Genomic DNA, 17,383 nt, shown 5'->3' with positions numbered 1-17,383 from the left:
GCAGCCAAGGTTGTAGAGAGTATGGTGGCATATCAGTTTCCTTACACCTGGATGAAACTGTCTATCTAGACCTGCTCCAGTCCGGTTTCCGCCCGGTTACAGCACGGAGACGGCTTTGGTCGCGTTGGTGGATGATCTCTGGAGGGCCAGGATAGGGGTTGTTCCTCTGCCCTGGTCCTATTAGACCTCTCAGCGGCTTTCGATACCATCGACCATGGTATCCTGCTGCGCCGGTTGGAGGGATTGGGAGTGGAGGCACCGTTTATCGGTGGTTCTCCTCCTATCTCTCCGACCGGTCGCAGTCGGTGTTGACAGGGGGGCAGAGGTCGGCCCCGAGGCGCCTCACTTGTGGGGTGCCGCAGGGGTCGATCCTCTCGCCCCTTCTGTTTAACATCTACATGAAGCCGCTGGGTGAGATCATCAGTGGTTTCGGTGTGAGGTACCAGCTGTATGCGGATGACACCCAGCTGTACTTTTCCACACCGGACCACCCCAACGGTTATCAAGTGCTGTCCCGGTGTCTGGAGGCGGTCGGGGTCGGGATGGGGAGAACCAGGCCCAAGCCCAATCCCCCCAAGACAGAGTGGCTGTGGATGCCGGCATCCCGGTACAGTCAGCTAAATCCGCGGCTGACCATCGGTGGCGAGTCATTGGCCCCGATGGAGAGGGTGCGCAACTTAGGCGTCCTCCTGGATGAACGGCTGTCTCTAGAAGATCATTTGACGGCCGGCTCCAGGAGGGCGCCTACCAGGTTCGCTTGGCGCCAGTTGCGCCTTTCTGGACCGGGATGCCCTATGCACGGTCACCACGCACTGACGCCTCGCCTGGATTACTGCAATGCTCTCTACATGGGGCTCCCTTGAAGGGCATCCGGAGGCTACAGTTAGTCCAGAATGCGGCTGCTGGTGATAGATGGAACCCCTCGTGGCTCCCGTGATAACACCCATCCTGCGAGACTGCACTGGCTACCTGTGGCCTTCCGGTGCCTCAAGGTTTTGGTGACCACCTTTAAAGCGCCCATGGCATAGGGCCGGGTTATTTACGGGACCGCCTACTGCTACCGAATACCTCTCACCGACCCGCGCCTCACAGAGAGGGACTCTCAGGTGCCGCCAGCGAGGCAATGTCGCCTGGCGACGCCCAGGAAGGGCCTTCTGTGGGGCTCCCACCCTCTGGAACGAACTACCCCCGGACTTCGCCAGCTTCCGGACCTTCGACCTTCCGCATGAGCTTAAAACATACTTATTTAATTGCAGGACTGAGTTAGATTTTAAATTTATGGGTTTTAAATTGGGTTTTATTCCTATATTTTTAATTATTGGGCTTTTAGAATAAGTTTTTAATTGTTTTTATATTGTATTTATGTGTTTTTATGCCTGTTAACCGCCCTGAGTCCTCGGGAGATAGGGCGGTATACAAATATGATCAAATAAATAAATAAATAAATAAATATTGATATATTGATCATCAATTGTGTTGTAAATGTTGTACCTTGATGAACGATCTTTCTTTTATGTACACTGAGAGCATATGCACCAAGACAAATTCCTTGTGTGTCCAATCACACTTGGCCAATAAAAATTCTATTCTATTCATAACAGCAACTACAGGTAACTTCAACAGTGGTGTAATGTAAAATTAGTTATTGTTTTGTGGGCGTGGCTTGGGGGGGTAATGTGACTGGGTGGACATGGGCAACTTTTTTTTTTTACTTTTAAAAGCATTTTTTCTACAACTTCTTCGGCCGAAGAGGTTGTAGAAAAAATGCTTTTAAAAGACTCTGACGATCAGGCAACTCAGCTGGGATTGTCAGAGCCTTTTAAAAGTATTTTTTTACTACCTCTTCGGCCAAAGAGATTGTAGAAAAAATGTTTTTAAAAGGCTCCTCTGACGATCCCAGCTGAGTCGCATGGTCATCAGAGGCTTTTTTTTTTTTTTACTTTTGAAAGTATTTTTTTGGCCAAAGAAAAAATGCTTTTAAAAGTAAAAAACAACAACAACAACAACTCTGATGATCGCGCGGCTCAGCTGGGCATGGGTGGGGCAGGAATTTTTGCTACCGGTTCTCCAAAATACCCGCCATCACTACCGGATCAGACGATTTGGTCTGAACCGGGAGTATTTCACCACTGGTCCTCAACTTATAACCACAATTGAGCCCCAAATTTCTGTTGCTAATTAAGTTTTGCCCCATTCTACGACTTTTCTCGCCACGTTTGTTAGGTGAATCACTGCAGTTCTTAAATTATTGACACGGTTGTTAAGTCTGATTTCCCCACTGATTTTGCTTCTCAGAAGGTCACAAAAGGGGATTGGACACTGCAACTATCATAAATGTGAGTCAGTGATCAAATATTGAAATGTAAATCATATGACCATGAGGATGCTGCAATGGTCGTAAGTGTGAAAAAATGGTCAATAATCACTTTTTTCAGTGCCGTTGTAACTTCAAATGGTCACTAAATGTAATTGTAATTTGAAGACTCTCTGTAGTTCATTATCCTGATTTCACATAACATCTACAACATGGCTGCCTCCACTTTGATGTTGACCTCAAGTCCCATCCATCTGACATGCGCATACCCACACAGTCACTCTGAAAGGTTATTGCCCAGATTTTTAACTATAATCTTTTTTTCCATCTCTGATTAGAGTTAAACTTTGATTCCTAGAATTCCCCAGGGAGCTTTTGAGAAACCAGAAAAGATAAACAGAAATCAGCACCATCATATGCAAGACATGAGCAGATTTCGGGAATCCCAGTTGGTTTAAAAACAAACAAACCACGAATAATCCCCTCTAATTACAATAACAACCAAGAATGACCACAGAATGGCCACAGAATGGTGACTAAAAACTGGGCAGGGAAGATATAAAATGGGGAAGAGAAAAATTATCCAAGAGGAAACAAGGCTGTTTAAACAGAACACTGACTAAGAACAATCCACATTAGAGTGCTTTCTCCCCCACCCCCCAATCATTTTTTCAGATCTCATTTGCTACTGAAAAGGGAAATATTTATTTAAAATCATTTATATTCTTTTCTTCTTCCATGATAAAATGAGACTGGTATATACTACTATGATTTTAAAATGATAATAATAAAAATCATAGTTAAGATATTTCAGAAACCACAAAGTCTGATTTAAAAGGAAAAGGCTTAACTATCATCCTTATCAAAAGCATGGGAGTCAGAAAGAGCTCCCTGAGAAGGGAATTTCATCTTTGTGGAGCTACCACTGAAAACTGTGTCTGGATAAGGTTCTTAATAAACTAAGTTCCAGTTTCTGGTTAGGATTACATGAAGGGCCGAAAAACATGACCTCTGTATTTAACTGAGTTATACAGAAAAACAAATATAAAACTTTTCTCTTGAAGAAACTTGTCTTCCAATACAACCCCATTTTAGGAACAGTATAATTATTGGAACATTTTAGGAAAAGACACTGCTATACAAAAATATTAACAGTGGAAAAGAACAGAAATACCACTTGAACTTGCAATCTAAAACTATTCTTGTTGCATGGATGGACTTTCGTCTTGTCCAGACTTAATTTGCTAGCTCTCATCTAACATCAAGTATCAATATAAGTGTGATCAGCACATACAGTAGATTGAAAAACACAGCAGGGGCAGAACAAATTCCAAAGAAGCTACATAAATTAGCGTATTTCCTTCTGGAAATACTACCATTACCATTGCCATTACTTTGATGTTGGACTCGGATAAATAATGAAGAAGGACACCATAATAAATGGCACTAAATACCATTTAAATTATAATCAACAGAATCCTCTTCTAAGGATATTTTACTAAGGTCTACCCTTTTAGTCTCATGTCCAGAATGGTTATCAGGTGAAAATAAGCCAAGAATATTAATTTAATCTAGGAACATCAAAATCCCTGGCTCCACACTCTATCCTCCCCATCAAAGAAATACCGAGTGTAGCACGCCTGAGGAACTTGTTGCGGCCTGGGAACGGGCCGCGGGGCCTTAGATCGTGTCGTGCCTCTGCGGCCTCTGACCCGCGCAGGTCCCAACCGGCTCCTTGGTTCTCCGAGGAGCTGAGGGGATGAAGCGCGGAGAAGACGCCTAGAGAGCTCCTGGAGGTCTAGCCGTTCAGAGGCTGATCGACACTAGTGAAGTCCTATACTAGGACTTACCTAGTGGCATTGAGGGAAGCGAGGCGTTGCTCGCCTCCTCCCTCATTGCCGGCAGATAACCGCCCAGCCACCCTGTTTGGGTGACTCGTTCCCTCCTTCACCAGGGGGCGGGATGACCCGCTGCAGGGACGTGCTGAGGAGTTTAACGGTTATCTATACGATAAAATCGTTCAGCGGGACGGGTTGGACCAAAATTGCGGTGACTCAGGTGAGACGCCCGAGGTGGTCTTGGTGACATTGTTTGGGATGAGTTTGACCCTGTGGCTCCGAGGACATGGACAGGTTGTTGGGTAGGTTGAATGCCACCACGTGTTTACTGGACCCGTGCCCTCCTGGCTGGTGCTGGCCACTCAGGAGGTGACACGAGGCTGGCTCAGGCGATTCGACCGCTTCTTTGGTGGAGGTGTCTTTCCGGCCGCCTTGAAAGAGGCGGTGGTGAGGCCCCTCCTCAAGAAGCCTTCCTGGACCCGGCTGTTTTAGGTAATTATCGTCGGTCTCCAACCCGCCGCGGAGAAGGTTGTAGAGAATATGGTGGCATATCAGTTTCCCTTACACCTGGATGAAACTGTCTATCTAGACCCGTTCCAGTCCGGTTTCCGGCCCGGTTACAGCACGGAGACGGCTTTGGTCGCGTTGGTGGATGATCTCTGGAGGGCCAGGGATAGGGGTTGTTCCTCTGCCCTGGTCCTATTAGACCTCTCAGCGGCTTTCGATACCATCGACCATGGTATCCTGCTGCGCCGGTTGGAGGGATTGGGAGTGGGAGGCACCGTTTATCGGTGGTTCTCCTTCTATCTCTCCGACCGGTCGCAGTCGGTGTTGACAGGGGGGCAGAGGGCGCCCCGGAGGCCCCTCACTTGTGGGGTGCCGCAGGGGTCGATCCTCTCGCCCCTTCTGTTTAACATCTACATGAAGCCGCTGGGTGAGATCATCAGTGGTTTTGGCGTGAGGTACCAGCTGTATGCGGATGACACCCAGCTGTACTTTTCACACGGACCACCCCAACGGTTATCAAGTGCTGTCCCGGTGTCTGGAGGCCGACGGGTCGGGATGGGGAGAAACAGGCTCAAGCTCAACCCCACCAAGACAGAGTGGCTGTGGATGCCGGCATCCCGGTACAGTCAGCTAAATCCACGGCTGACCATCGGTGGCGAGTCATTGGCCCCGATGGAGAGGGTGCGCAACTTAGGCGCCTCCTGGATGAGCGGCTGTCTCTAGAAGATCATTTGACGGCCGTCTCCAGGAGAGCGTTCTACCAGGTTCGCCTGGTGCGCCAGTTGCGCCTTTCTGGACCGGGATGCCTATGCACGGTCACTCACGCACTCGTGACGCCTCGCCTGGATTACTGCAATGCTCTCTACATGGGGCTCCCTTGAAGGGCATCCGGAGGCTGCAGTTAGTCCAGAATGCGGCTGCGCTGGTGATAGATGGAGCCTCGTGGCTCCCGTGATAACACCCATCCTGCGCAGACTGCACTGGCTACCTGTGGCCTTCCGGGTGCGCTTCAAGGTTTTGGTGACCACCTTTAAAGCGCTCCATGGCATAAGGCCGGGTTATTTACGGGACCGCCTACTGCTGAATACCTCTCACCGACCCGTGCGCTCTCACAGAGAGGGACTCCTCAGGGTGCCGTCAGCGAGGCAATGTCTCTGGCGACGCCCAGGGGAAGGGCCTTCTCTGTGGGGGCTCCCACCCTCTGGAACGAAATCCCCCCAGGACTTCGTCAACTTCCGGACCTTCGGACCTTCCGCATGAGCTTAAAACATACTTATTTAATTGCGCAGGACTGAGTTAGATTTTAAATTTATGGGTTTTAAATTGGGTTTTATTCCTATATTTTTAATTATTGGGCTTTTAGAATAAGTTTTTTAATTGTTTTTATATTGTATTTATGTGTTTTTTAAGTGCCTGTAAACCGCCCTGAGTCCTTCGGGAGATAGGGCGGTATATAAATATGATCAAATAAATAAATAAATAAATAAATATTGATATATTGATCATCAATTGTGTTGTAAATGTTGTACCTTGATGAACGTATCTTTTCTTTTATGTACACTGAGAGCATATGCACCAAGACAAATTCCTTGTGTGTCCAATCACACTTGGCCAATAAAAATTCTATTCTATTCATAACAGCAACTACAGGTAGACTTCAACAGTGGTGTAATGTAAAATTAGTTATTGTTTTGTGGGCGTGGCTTGGGGGGGTAATGTGACTGGGTGGACATGGGCAACTTTTTTTTTTTACTTTTAAAAGCATTTTTTCTACAACTTCTTCGGCCGAAGAGGTTGTAGAAAAAATGCTTTTAAAAGACTCTGACGATCAGGCAACTCAGCTGGGATTGTCAGAGCCTTTTAAAAGTATTTTTTTACAACCTCTTCGGCCAAAGAGGTTGTAGAAAAAATGTTTTTAAAAGGCTCCTCTGACAATCCCAGCTGAGTCGCATGATCATCAGAGGCTTTTTTTTTTTTTTACTTTTGAAAGTATTTTTTTGGCCAAAGAAAAAATGCTTTTAAAAGTAAAAAACAACAACAACAACTCTGATGATCGCACGGCTCAGCTGGGCATGGGTGGGGCAGGAATTTTTGCTACCGGCTCTCCAAAATACCCGCCATCACTACCGGATCAGACGATTTGGTCTGAATCGGGAGTATTTCACCACTGGTCCTCAACTTATAACCACAATTGAGCCCCAAATTTCTGTTGCTAATTAAGTTTTGCCCCATTTTACGACTTTTCTCGCCACGTTTGTTAGGTGAATCACTGCAGTTCTTAAATTATTGACACGGTTGTTAAGTCTGATTTCCCCACTGATTTTGCTTCTCAGAAGGTCACAAAAGGGGATTGGACGCTGCAACTATCATAAATGTGAGTCAGTGATCAAATATTGAAATGTAAATCACATGACCGTGAGGATGCTGCAATGGTCGTAAGTGTGAAAAAATGGTCAATAATCACTTTTTTCAGTGCCGTTGTAACTTCAAATGGTCACTAAATGTAATTGTAATTTGAAGACTCTCTGTAGTTCATTATTCAGATTTCACATAACATCTACAACATGGCTGCCTCCACTTTGATGTTGACCTCAAGTCCCATCCATCTGACATGCGCATACCCAAACAGTCACTCTGAAAGGTTATTGCCCAGATTTTTAACTATAATCTTTTTTTCCATCTCTGATTAGAGTTAAACTTCGATTCCTAGAATTCCCCAGGGAGCTTTTGAGAAACCAGAAAAGATAAACAGAAATCAGCACCATCATATGCAAGACATGAGCAGATTTCGGGAATCCCAGTTGGTTTAAAAACAAACAAACCACGAATAATCCCCTCTAATTACAATAACAACCAAGAATGACCACAGAATGGCGACTAAAAACTGGGCAGGGAAGATATAAAATGGGGAAGAGAAAAATTATCCAAGAGGAAACAAGACTGTTTAAACAGAACACTGACTAAGAACAATCTACATTAGAGTGCTTTCTCCCCCCCCCCCCATCATTTTCTCAGATCTCATTTGCTACTGAAAAGGGAAATATTTATTTAAAATCATTTATATTCTTTTCTTCTTCCATGATAAAATGAGACTGGTATATACTACTATGATTTTAAAATGATAATAATAAAACTCATCATAGTTAAGATATTTCAGAAACCACAAAGTCTGATTTAAAAGGAAAAGGCTTAACTATCGTCCTTATCAAAAGCATGGGAGTCAGAAAGAGCTCCCTGAGAAGGGAATTTCATCTTTGTGGAGCTACCACTGAAAACTGTGTCTGGATAAGGTTCTTAATAAACTAAGTTCCAGTTTCTGGTTAGGATTACATGAAGGGCCAAAAAACATGACCTCTGTATTTAACTGAGTTATACAGAAAAACAAATATAAAACTTTTCTCTTGAAGAAACTTGTCTTCCAATACAACCCCATTTTAGGAACAGTATAATTATTGGAACATTTTAAGGAAAAGACACTGCTATACAAAAATATTAACAGTGGAAAAGAACAGAAATACCACTTGAACTTGCAATCTAAAACTATTCCTGTTGCATGGATGGACTTTCGTCTTGTCCAGACTTAATTTGCTAGCTCTCATCTAACATCAAGTATCAATATAAGTGTGATCAGCACATACAGTAGATTGAAAAACACAGCAGGGGCAGAACAAATTCCAAAGAAGCTACATAAATTAGCGTATTTCCTTCTGGAAATACTACCATTACCATTGCCATTACTTTGATGTTGGACTCGGATAAATAATGAAGAAGGACACCATAATAAATGGCACTAAATACCATTTAAATTATAATCAACAGAATCCTCTTCTAAGGATATTTTACTAAGGTCTACCCTTTTAGTCTCATGTCCAGAATGGTTATCAGGTGAAAATAAGCCAAGAATATTAATTTAATCTAGGAACATCAAAATCCCTGGCTCCACACTCTATCCTCCCCATCAAAGAAATACCGAGTGTAGCCAAATAATTCTGCAACATCTTTGATAATGGCTTTAAAGCAACGTATTTACATTTTAACTGATAACATCAAAATAATAAAATTGTTGTTTGTATCTCAGGCCAAAGCTTTCCAAAGCCAAGACTACAATCTTCAGATTTCCCATGTGGGGCAAGAATTTTGGGATAAATACTCTCAACACATCTGGAAGATATCAAGTTGAGGAACAGCTTTTTCATATGCAGCACACAATAGCAGCAAATTAAACATACAGGGGTAGTCGGAGCGGATTCAAATTAAGCGCACTTAGATATTTTGCAGAGAAATGAGAAGAAACTTTGATCTTCTTGGTGGACACCAGAGCTGTAGGCTATACTAGAAGTACCAAAAACTATGCTGGAAGAAAGCAATGACAATTTCTACGAAGATTCGAAAACAAATTACATCTATGAAATCTACGGGGCTTGAAGTACTCAGAAGAGACACTGCCTGTAATCAGTGGTATATGATAGTATATTCACCTCCATCAGTGAAGGGAAGAAGAAGAACTAAATTTGTGAAATTTTATGGAATGTGCATAAACAGATCAGTTCCAAAATCTTGTGGCGAACCTTTTCATCATTTTTATTCATACCAAATAGTAAACATACATTTTTTTCTTTACCTCTCTTTTTTATGGTTTACCCAGACTTCAAAATATCATCTTATTTAGTAGAGGCCAATTAATTTGTAGAGGCTCTCAAAAACCTCTCCTACATGAGCTGAACATCAAGGCCACTATGACTGACAACTGTAATCAACTGCTTATTTATTCTTAGTAATAAAACACCAACTCAAAAAACTCTGCACTAAGTAAACTACAATCAATCATGTGTCAAACTAAAGCCTGTGTATCGTATCCTGTGATGCCGATCTGACTACTGGACTACATGAATACAAGTACTCCTCGACTTACAACCAAAATTGAGCCCAAAATTTTTGTTGCTAAGTGAGACAGTTAAATGAATTTTGTCCCATTTTATGAACTTTCTTGCCACAGTTATTAAGTGAATCACTGCAGTTGTTAAGTCTTTAACATAGTTAAGTGAATCTGGCTTCCCCATTGACGTTGCTTGTTGGCAGGTCACAAAAGGTGATCACATTATCCTGGGACAGTTCAACGGTCATAAATATGAGCCAGTAGCCAAGCAGCTGAATTTTGATCACGTGACCATGGGGATGCTGCAAAAATCAGCATGATTTTTCTGCATGAAAAATGGTTGTAAGTCACTTTTTTCAGTGCCGTTGTAATTTCAAAGGGTCACTAAGGAAACTGTTGTAAATCAAGGACTACCTGTATAGCCCATCAAAGCTAACAGAACCAAATCTTGACTATGGACATGTCTCAATACATAGCATGCGCCTCTCCTAACATAACAGGTTTCCCCCCTCAAAACAAAGCACTTTCACTTACTGGGAAACAAACAGTAAATAGGTAAGGGTGTTGTGGTGAAGACAGATCAGTAACATATCAAACTTACCTTACCAGTGCATCTGGTTTGCTTAGCTGGTTATTGGGAATACAATTTTCCATTAAGTCTTTATGTGTGCTTGGGCTCTTGCTAGTGCACTTCTGTTTTTTCTCATTCTTAGCTGATGAGGAAGGGATGCTTCCATTAGTTGCACTGTGGTTGTGAGGTGAGGAGTTCACAACTCCACTAGCATTTTTGTAATTTTTGGATGAGGCAGTGCATGAGTCCTCTTTTAAGAGGTTTTCTGTACTTCCCACAAGATCGTTATTTAATCTTTTACTGTTGATATGGTTCTCCATATATTCAATTTCCTGTATTTTAGAGTCTACAGGTTGCAAAATATTGTTATTTATTCCAAGGTTATGTTTTTTGGCATCCTTGTCTTTTTCTTTCCCCTTTTCTCTGTATTCTAGTTCAGGTAATGTTGTAGATAATTTTTTATTAGCTGGAATGCCACCATTGTGTTGCAAAAGTATTGAGGAATCCATCTCAGACAATCCTTTGGCCGCTGAAACATCCAGAAGGAAGAAAGGAAGGAAGGAAGGAAGGTAGGAAAAGACAACATTTAAAACTTAAGCCAGAAGTAACACTTATTCTCATATTCCTTTTACAAGCAAATTACATTACTTCAATTGTTTCCCCCACACCCAATACAATCTTTTTCCTTTAGTTATATTGCAAAAAATAAAAATAAAAATCCTAATAGTTTCCAAATTAATGGTTCCCTGAGACTGATTCCTGTGTTGTATCAAGCAGGGCATTTCAGTAAACTTCAAAATAATTTTTAAAACTGCAGAAAAAACAATGGCTACCAACCTGCCTTCCATTGAGGACCTGTATACTGCACGAATCAAAAAGAGGGCTGTGAAAATATTTACAGATCCCTTGCATCCTGGACATAAATTGTTTCAACTCCTACCCTCAAAACCACTCTATAGAGTATTGCACACCAGAACAACTAGACACAAGCACAATTTTTCCCCGAACGCCATCACTCTGCTAAACAAATCATTCCCTCAACACTGTCAAACTAGTTACCAATTCTGCACTACTATTAATCTTCTCATCGTTCCCATCACCCACCTCCTTCTACTTATGACTGTAACTTTGTTGCTTGTATCCTTACGATTTATACTGATATTGATTGTTTCCTGATTGCTTAATTGTAGCCTATGACTATCATTAAGTGTTGTAAGTGTTGTACCTTGATGAAGGTAACTTCTTTTATGTACACTGACAGCATATGCACCAAGATAAATTCCTTGTATGTCCAATCACACTTGGCCAATAAAAAATTCTATTCTAAAAATTCATCTAACCCTCTTTCTAAATACAAAGAAAATATATACCAATTTAAGAAATGTCCAGCTGCTACTTTGTATGATAAATGAATATTAAATAACAATAATAAAAATAATAATGTTGAAACAAAAATACATCTTCATCTATTTTTGTCAAGATTTTATGTCCAAATAGATATAATCCTAGAATTTGGGCAAGCAAATTACAGCTCTAAGGCCAGATCCTGTTCTCAGCCAAATTTCCTTTAGTTTCTCTGTCTAATAGCAAGAAACATTTCTGAACGTGTTTTTCAAATATTGAAGTTTTAGGATATTATTTTAATGAACCACCATGTTTAAATCACTAACAGAAATAAACAAGTAACTTGCAAACGACTTTTTTTAGAAAATAAGACTTTTTAAAGAAAATAAGTATTTGCCCCTGCTACAACGTAATTTAAATCTGATTTAAATCAAAGGCATAAAAGGCTATAGGAGTCTTATTAATACCAAGCACAGTTACCTAAGGTTATCATTTCAACTGAATATATTTCTTAACCCAGATCCCGTACGATTAAGAAATACTTTTCAAACTGCCTCCAATAAGGCTAATTTTACTTTATTAGAATATTATGTGCACAAACATAGGACAATCAATTTACAAAGAGGCTACACAGCATCCTACAAAGAACTATACTCTAGTAGCAAAAGATTCACTATGGGTATATTCACAGACATTTCAGCCTTTATTCTTCACAGTACGATAATACTAAATATGACCTAGATGACAAGTTTATTGTTTAAAATCCACTACAAAGTTGCTTGTTTTGAATATTAAAAAATTATTTCAATTTTTCTTCTACCTTCACGTTTCATAATATGGAACATAACTTTTATCTGTCAATAGTCTCAAGTTAAGAATTATTAATTACTGCAAAGTCCAGTGAAAGTAATAGATGAAATCTCTCCACATACCCCACACAGGATCAGGTCATTAATTTATGTTCAGATATTTATTTCCAAATTTCTTTTCATTCTGTACTATCAAAGAGCATACACAACCATCATTCAATTAGTACACTGAATATGATTAATGTATAAATATCAAAGAATTTACTGTGAAAGGTTATTAAGTCATAAAATGTACATGCTCTCCATGTGTGTAACAAAGGAGTTGATTTCCTAGTATTCCTCCTGAGAAATTGAGAACTCTAAATGTCATTAATTTTTTTCCCTAATTCACTGGTGACACACAGAATGTGAACTGTCTGGGGCTCTCATAGCTCTCATTCCAAATTCTAGGAATCAGGAACCTATTCCTTTCCTGTCCCCCACATCCTCAGAATGATCACCTCCCTTTCTTTTTTGAATTGATATTCAAAAAAGTGTTTTTTATCCTTGTAACAGTGTTCCCATCTTTGCACACAAGTCTGAGAATCTTCTGACTGAAACCTGGACAAGAAAGCTAGAATTTACACAATGTGGCCTGTGTGCAGATCTATGGCATTCAGAAAGACATATTCTGCTGATGTTTTTAAAAAAAATCACACAAAAAACAATTTGGCCAATAAACAGTATATTTCAAAGAAAATGCTCACAAATCTATATGTGTACATCAGTCCATATTAACATTAGCAACATTATTGATTATTCTTGAACACTGGTAAAATATTCTGCAAATATATAAGTAAAAATTCCCTCTCTTTTCCCTCTCTCTTTTTTTAGTATCTTCAAGTTAGTCTTGACTCTTGGGCCCTGGACATTTTTGGCAGCATTTTCTGAAGTGGTTTGTCATTGCCTTCTTCCTAGGCTGAGAGAGAATGGCTGGCCCAACATTACCCAACTAGCTCTGTGCCTATCGGTGGGGCTAGAATTCACTCTCTCTCACTTTCTAGCCTGGTCTTTAACCACTGTATGAAACTCTATCTTTTATCCTTAAGAATCTAGAAAAGAGCAGCAGATGAAATCACATTTGCAAAAATGGTACAGAATGGTGATATTCAAGAAAAGACATGGAGTTCAAACAAGTCAAAAAGAGGAAATTCAGAATTAAGACCATCTAAGCAGTATAAAATCTCCTAGTGAACAGAAAGGAAGGGGAAGGGAAGAGTCTTAAATTTGAGAAGACAATTTGGAAGGCCTAACCACTAGCAACAATAGCAGTAACAATAGCACTTACACTTATATATACTGCTTCACAGTACTATACAACCCTCACTAAACTGTTTACGAGAAAGCATATTGCCCCCAACAATCTGGGTCCTCATTTTACCGACCTCAGAAGGATGGAAGGCCGAGTCAACCTGGAGCCAGTGAGACCTGAACTGCCAAAATGCTGGCAGCCAGCAGTCAGCAAGAGTAGCCTGCGATACTGCATTCTAACCACTGTGCCATCGCATCGTATGACACATACTAAACCTGGGCAAGTCCGGTCTGTTCCATTCATCTTCCAAGGATGTTTGGATTAGAAACCACTGAAGAACATGCTGTAAACATGTGTTTGGTTGGTGCTAACTACAGCTAAGTTGTGGGCTGTGTGTGTGTGTGTGTGTGAAAAAGGAACTTGGTAGATTTAAATTGTGGCTTTTTATTGTTGTATTCCAATCGGAGTCACCATATATGAGTTGGGAAACAGTATAAATTTGTTTAATAAGTAAATAATTAACAGATAAGTTACTAGAGTAGCAGAATGCAAGATTTTGGAGATCAATAGTAACATTATCATAGTAAATAATGTTGTGACCTAAATTATTTAGACAATTGCGCCAAGTTCTAAGCAAAGGAGCACGCACACAATATTGGAATATTGATCACTACATGGAGTATTCCAGAAATAGGAAGTTATAGGTAATTCCATCCCTTTAAAAGCCCATCAGCTGCAAGGAAAAAAAGGGGAGACAGAGAGACAGATGGAGAGAGAGAAGGCAGTCTTCTCTCCTAGGAAAAATGGTTCATGTACCTTTACTTATCCTGGAGCATGACCAAAGGTTCAATGTGTGCTTCTTATAGAGAAGGGCAAATGGAATGTCTCCAAAAAAATTCTGCACATATACTTACACAGGGGAAAAAAGCCTTAAACTGTATAAACTGTGCTGTGATGCCCTGATTGAAGAAGCCATGGTCTGGATTTAAAGAGAAGAGGGGAATCATTGATTCATAAGATGGGTTCCAAATCTGCAAACCATTATGTCTATGGAAATTCTTAGTCATCCAAGTCATAGTTGTCCCAAAGATGCTTTTTTCAAGAGGCAACTGGACTTTCTGTTTTTTCTTAGAAGACGTTTCGCTTCTCATCCAAGAAGCTTCTTCAGCTTTTTCTTGGATGAGAAGCAAAATGTCTTCAAAGAAAAAACAGAAAGTCCAGTTGCCTCTTGAAAAAAGCACCTTTGGTGCAAACCGTTACTTCTACCCAAGGCCTGTGTTAAGAACCTACCTTCTTCTGCTTCTCTTTCTTGCCTTTGTAGCATCTGTTGTTCAGGGGGTAATGCTTGCTGAAGGAGTTGCATGTAAAATTCATTTTCTTTCTGCACTTCCTTTTGTTTTCGCAATCGCATTTTATAGCTGACATAACTTTTGAAGCCAAAGCCCAAAGTCACAACAGGGTATCCAATACTTGAGGGGAGAAAAACAAGACAGACTTTACTAATTAAGACAGAACTATTTAAGCAAATTAATATAATGCTCTAGAACTGTGATGGTGAACCTATGACATGGGTGCCAGAGGTGGCACACAGTGCCCACTTTGATGGCACGTGAGCCATCGTATGAGCACGTGCCTCCTGCCGGCCAGCTGGTCTTTGGGTCTCTGCCACGCATGCATGGGGGTGGGGTGTGTGCATGCGCAGGGTGCATGTGAGGTCCACACGAACGAGTGCAGGGGCTGTGCATGCATGCATGGGCGCATGCGGGGGGGGGCTGCATGCGCATTGCATTTGGGGAGTTTGGGCGTATGTATGTATGTATTCAGGTGCGTGTGCACACATGCGCTTTGGGCACTTGGTCCAGAAAAGGTTAGCCATCACTGCTCTAGAATATGGCAAAGGGAAATCACAATGGAGAGATCAAAGAATTATCCTTAGAAGCACATTTGTCTACAGAGGAAGAAAGACACAGACATTCAGTCACTTTTCAGTCATCCGGTTCAAGTGAATCTTCCCTAAGAGCTTGGCATGGCTGCAGTTTAACTTAGCTGCCAAGTCTCTACTGTTGTGAGAAACAGAATCCATTTTTAAATATTGGGAAGGTGCAGTTGAAATTATTGAAAGATTTTATAATTTCCCCCACTGGGTGTTTCAAAACACAGAGAGTAATACATTAGTTTTCTATATTTATTATTTATGAATTAAAATAATACATTTCAGAGTAAAAAAATAAAGTCCTGCAGCTATACATTTTGCTCATGTTTGGAAACTGAACTTTTTTGAGACTTATACAATCTAAGCATAACCCAGAGTGCTGACTTTGTACAGTGGTTAAGGTGCTGGTGTAGAAACCAGGAATCTGAGTTCTATTCTCATCTTAAGCATGAAAAATTGGCTAGGTGATTTTGGGCCAGTCTCTGTCTCTCACAGGGTGGCTGTTGTAGAGAAAATAGGAGGCGGAAGGAATATTGTGTATTACCTATAAGATAATAATGGGGTAGGGGTAGAAGAGACACCTAATAAATAAATAAATCTCTATGAAATTTAGCCCCATTTTATGACCTTTCTTGCCACTTTTGTTAAATAAGTGACATGGTTATTAAGTGAATCTGGCTTCCCCATTGATTTTGCTTGTCAGAAGGTTGGAAAAGGTGATCACATGACTTCTGGGACACTGCAACCACCAATGCATGCTAGTTGCCAAGCGTCTGAATTTTGACCACGTGACCATGGTATGTGATATTGCAGTAGTCTTGTGAAAATTTATCATAAGTCACTTTTTTCAGTGCCGTTGTAACTTCAAGCAGTCCCTAAATGAATGGTTGTAAGTCAAGAACTACCTGTAATCATTTCCAGAATTAAATACAACTTTTAGAAGTCACTATTACCATGGCTTAACTCCATTTTTTATGCTGGTTTATGACTGTAATAAAGATTTGATTTGAGAACACTCCCTTTTGTGAATCACCCAACACTTATTTTCATCTACAAAACATAAATATGAAAGTTGAAAGGAAAATGGATTCAACTGCTCAGAGCTAACATTTAGTTAACTAACAAGGGGTAAAATAATTTGATTACAAAAATGTCACAGGCTTTGTGACATTTCAACCTGTAATAATATAAGCTATTTTAACTGAAAATGTATTTTTGTATTATATTCCAATAGTATAAAAGGTGCAGAATCAGTTAAGTAACAAATGCTGACAACAATCTGAAGAAAGAATTCAGGAGGTTTTAGCAGGCAGTGAAATAAAATGATTTTTTAAAAAATCATGATCAATGACCAGAAAAATCTCAGTTAAAAAATGCAAAAATGCAAAACAGTAAAAGTATAAAAGCAAAAGCTAGAAGGCAATAAAGAATAATGCAGACAAACCATAAAACAATAAAAATAAGACAAAGAAATCAACAATTGTCCAGTTCTATAGGCAAACTAAAGCAACATTTAAGGAAATTATGTCCTTCTAGTCAGATTATAAATAGTAATGATAAAATACAACTAATGTGGTCTGAGAACTTGATTAAAAGGGGAATTATAAAAGTTGCTTAGATATAAAAAACGGTGGGCTGTGTTCCCATGATCTGTATATGGCACCTTTTAAAATTTCCCTTTCAATATAGCCATGGTTAACCCAATGAAACACACTCAACAAACACAATGGTTTTTAATACACCACAATTGCTCATTTCAATCAAAAGTTTAATCATTAATTTGATTCAAACAACATCTGCTATCCCAGGCCCATGCGAAGGACTCAATAGGTGGGTCAAAATGCCAAATCTAGTCTAAACTGGCTAACTGTGTGACCAACCACAATAATTTGATAAGGTA

General features: G+C 40.5%; 1 protein-coding gene across 1 annotated transcript in view; it reads right to left on the bottom strand.

The window, feature by feature from the left end:
* The window catches only part of MACO1 (macoilin 1), an 83,563-nt gene that overhangs the window by 36,902 nt on the left and 29,278 nt on the right, over window positions 1-17,383 (bottom strand). The window contains exons 5-6 of the mRNA XM_058196474.1: window positions 14,841-15,019; window positions 10,137-10,635 (exon numbers count right to left, since the gene is read on the bottom strand). Coding sequence (XP_058052457.1) covers window positions 10,137-10,635; window positions 14,841-15,019 — 678 coding nt within the window. The remainder of the gene's footprint in view (window positions 1-10,136; window positions 10,636-14,840; window positions 15,020-17,383) is intronic.

Source organism: Ahaetulla prasina, chromosome 10, assembly GCF_028640845.1.
Source record: "Ahaetulla prasina isolate Xishuangbanna chromosome 10, ASM2864084v1, whole genome shotgun sequence".
In the NCBI taxonomy this organism is placed as follows: domain Eukaryota; kingdom Metazoa; phylum Chordata; class Lepidosauria; order Squamata; family Colubridae; genus Ahaetulla; species Ahaetulla prasina.
This window is presented reverse-complemented; position numbering and strand designations above follow the sequence as displayed.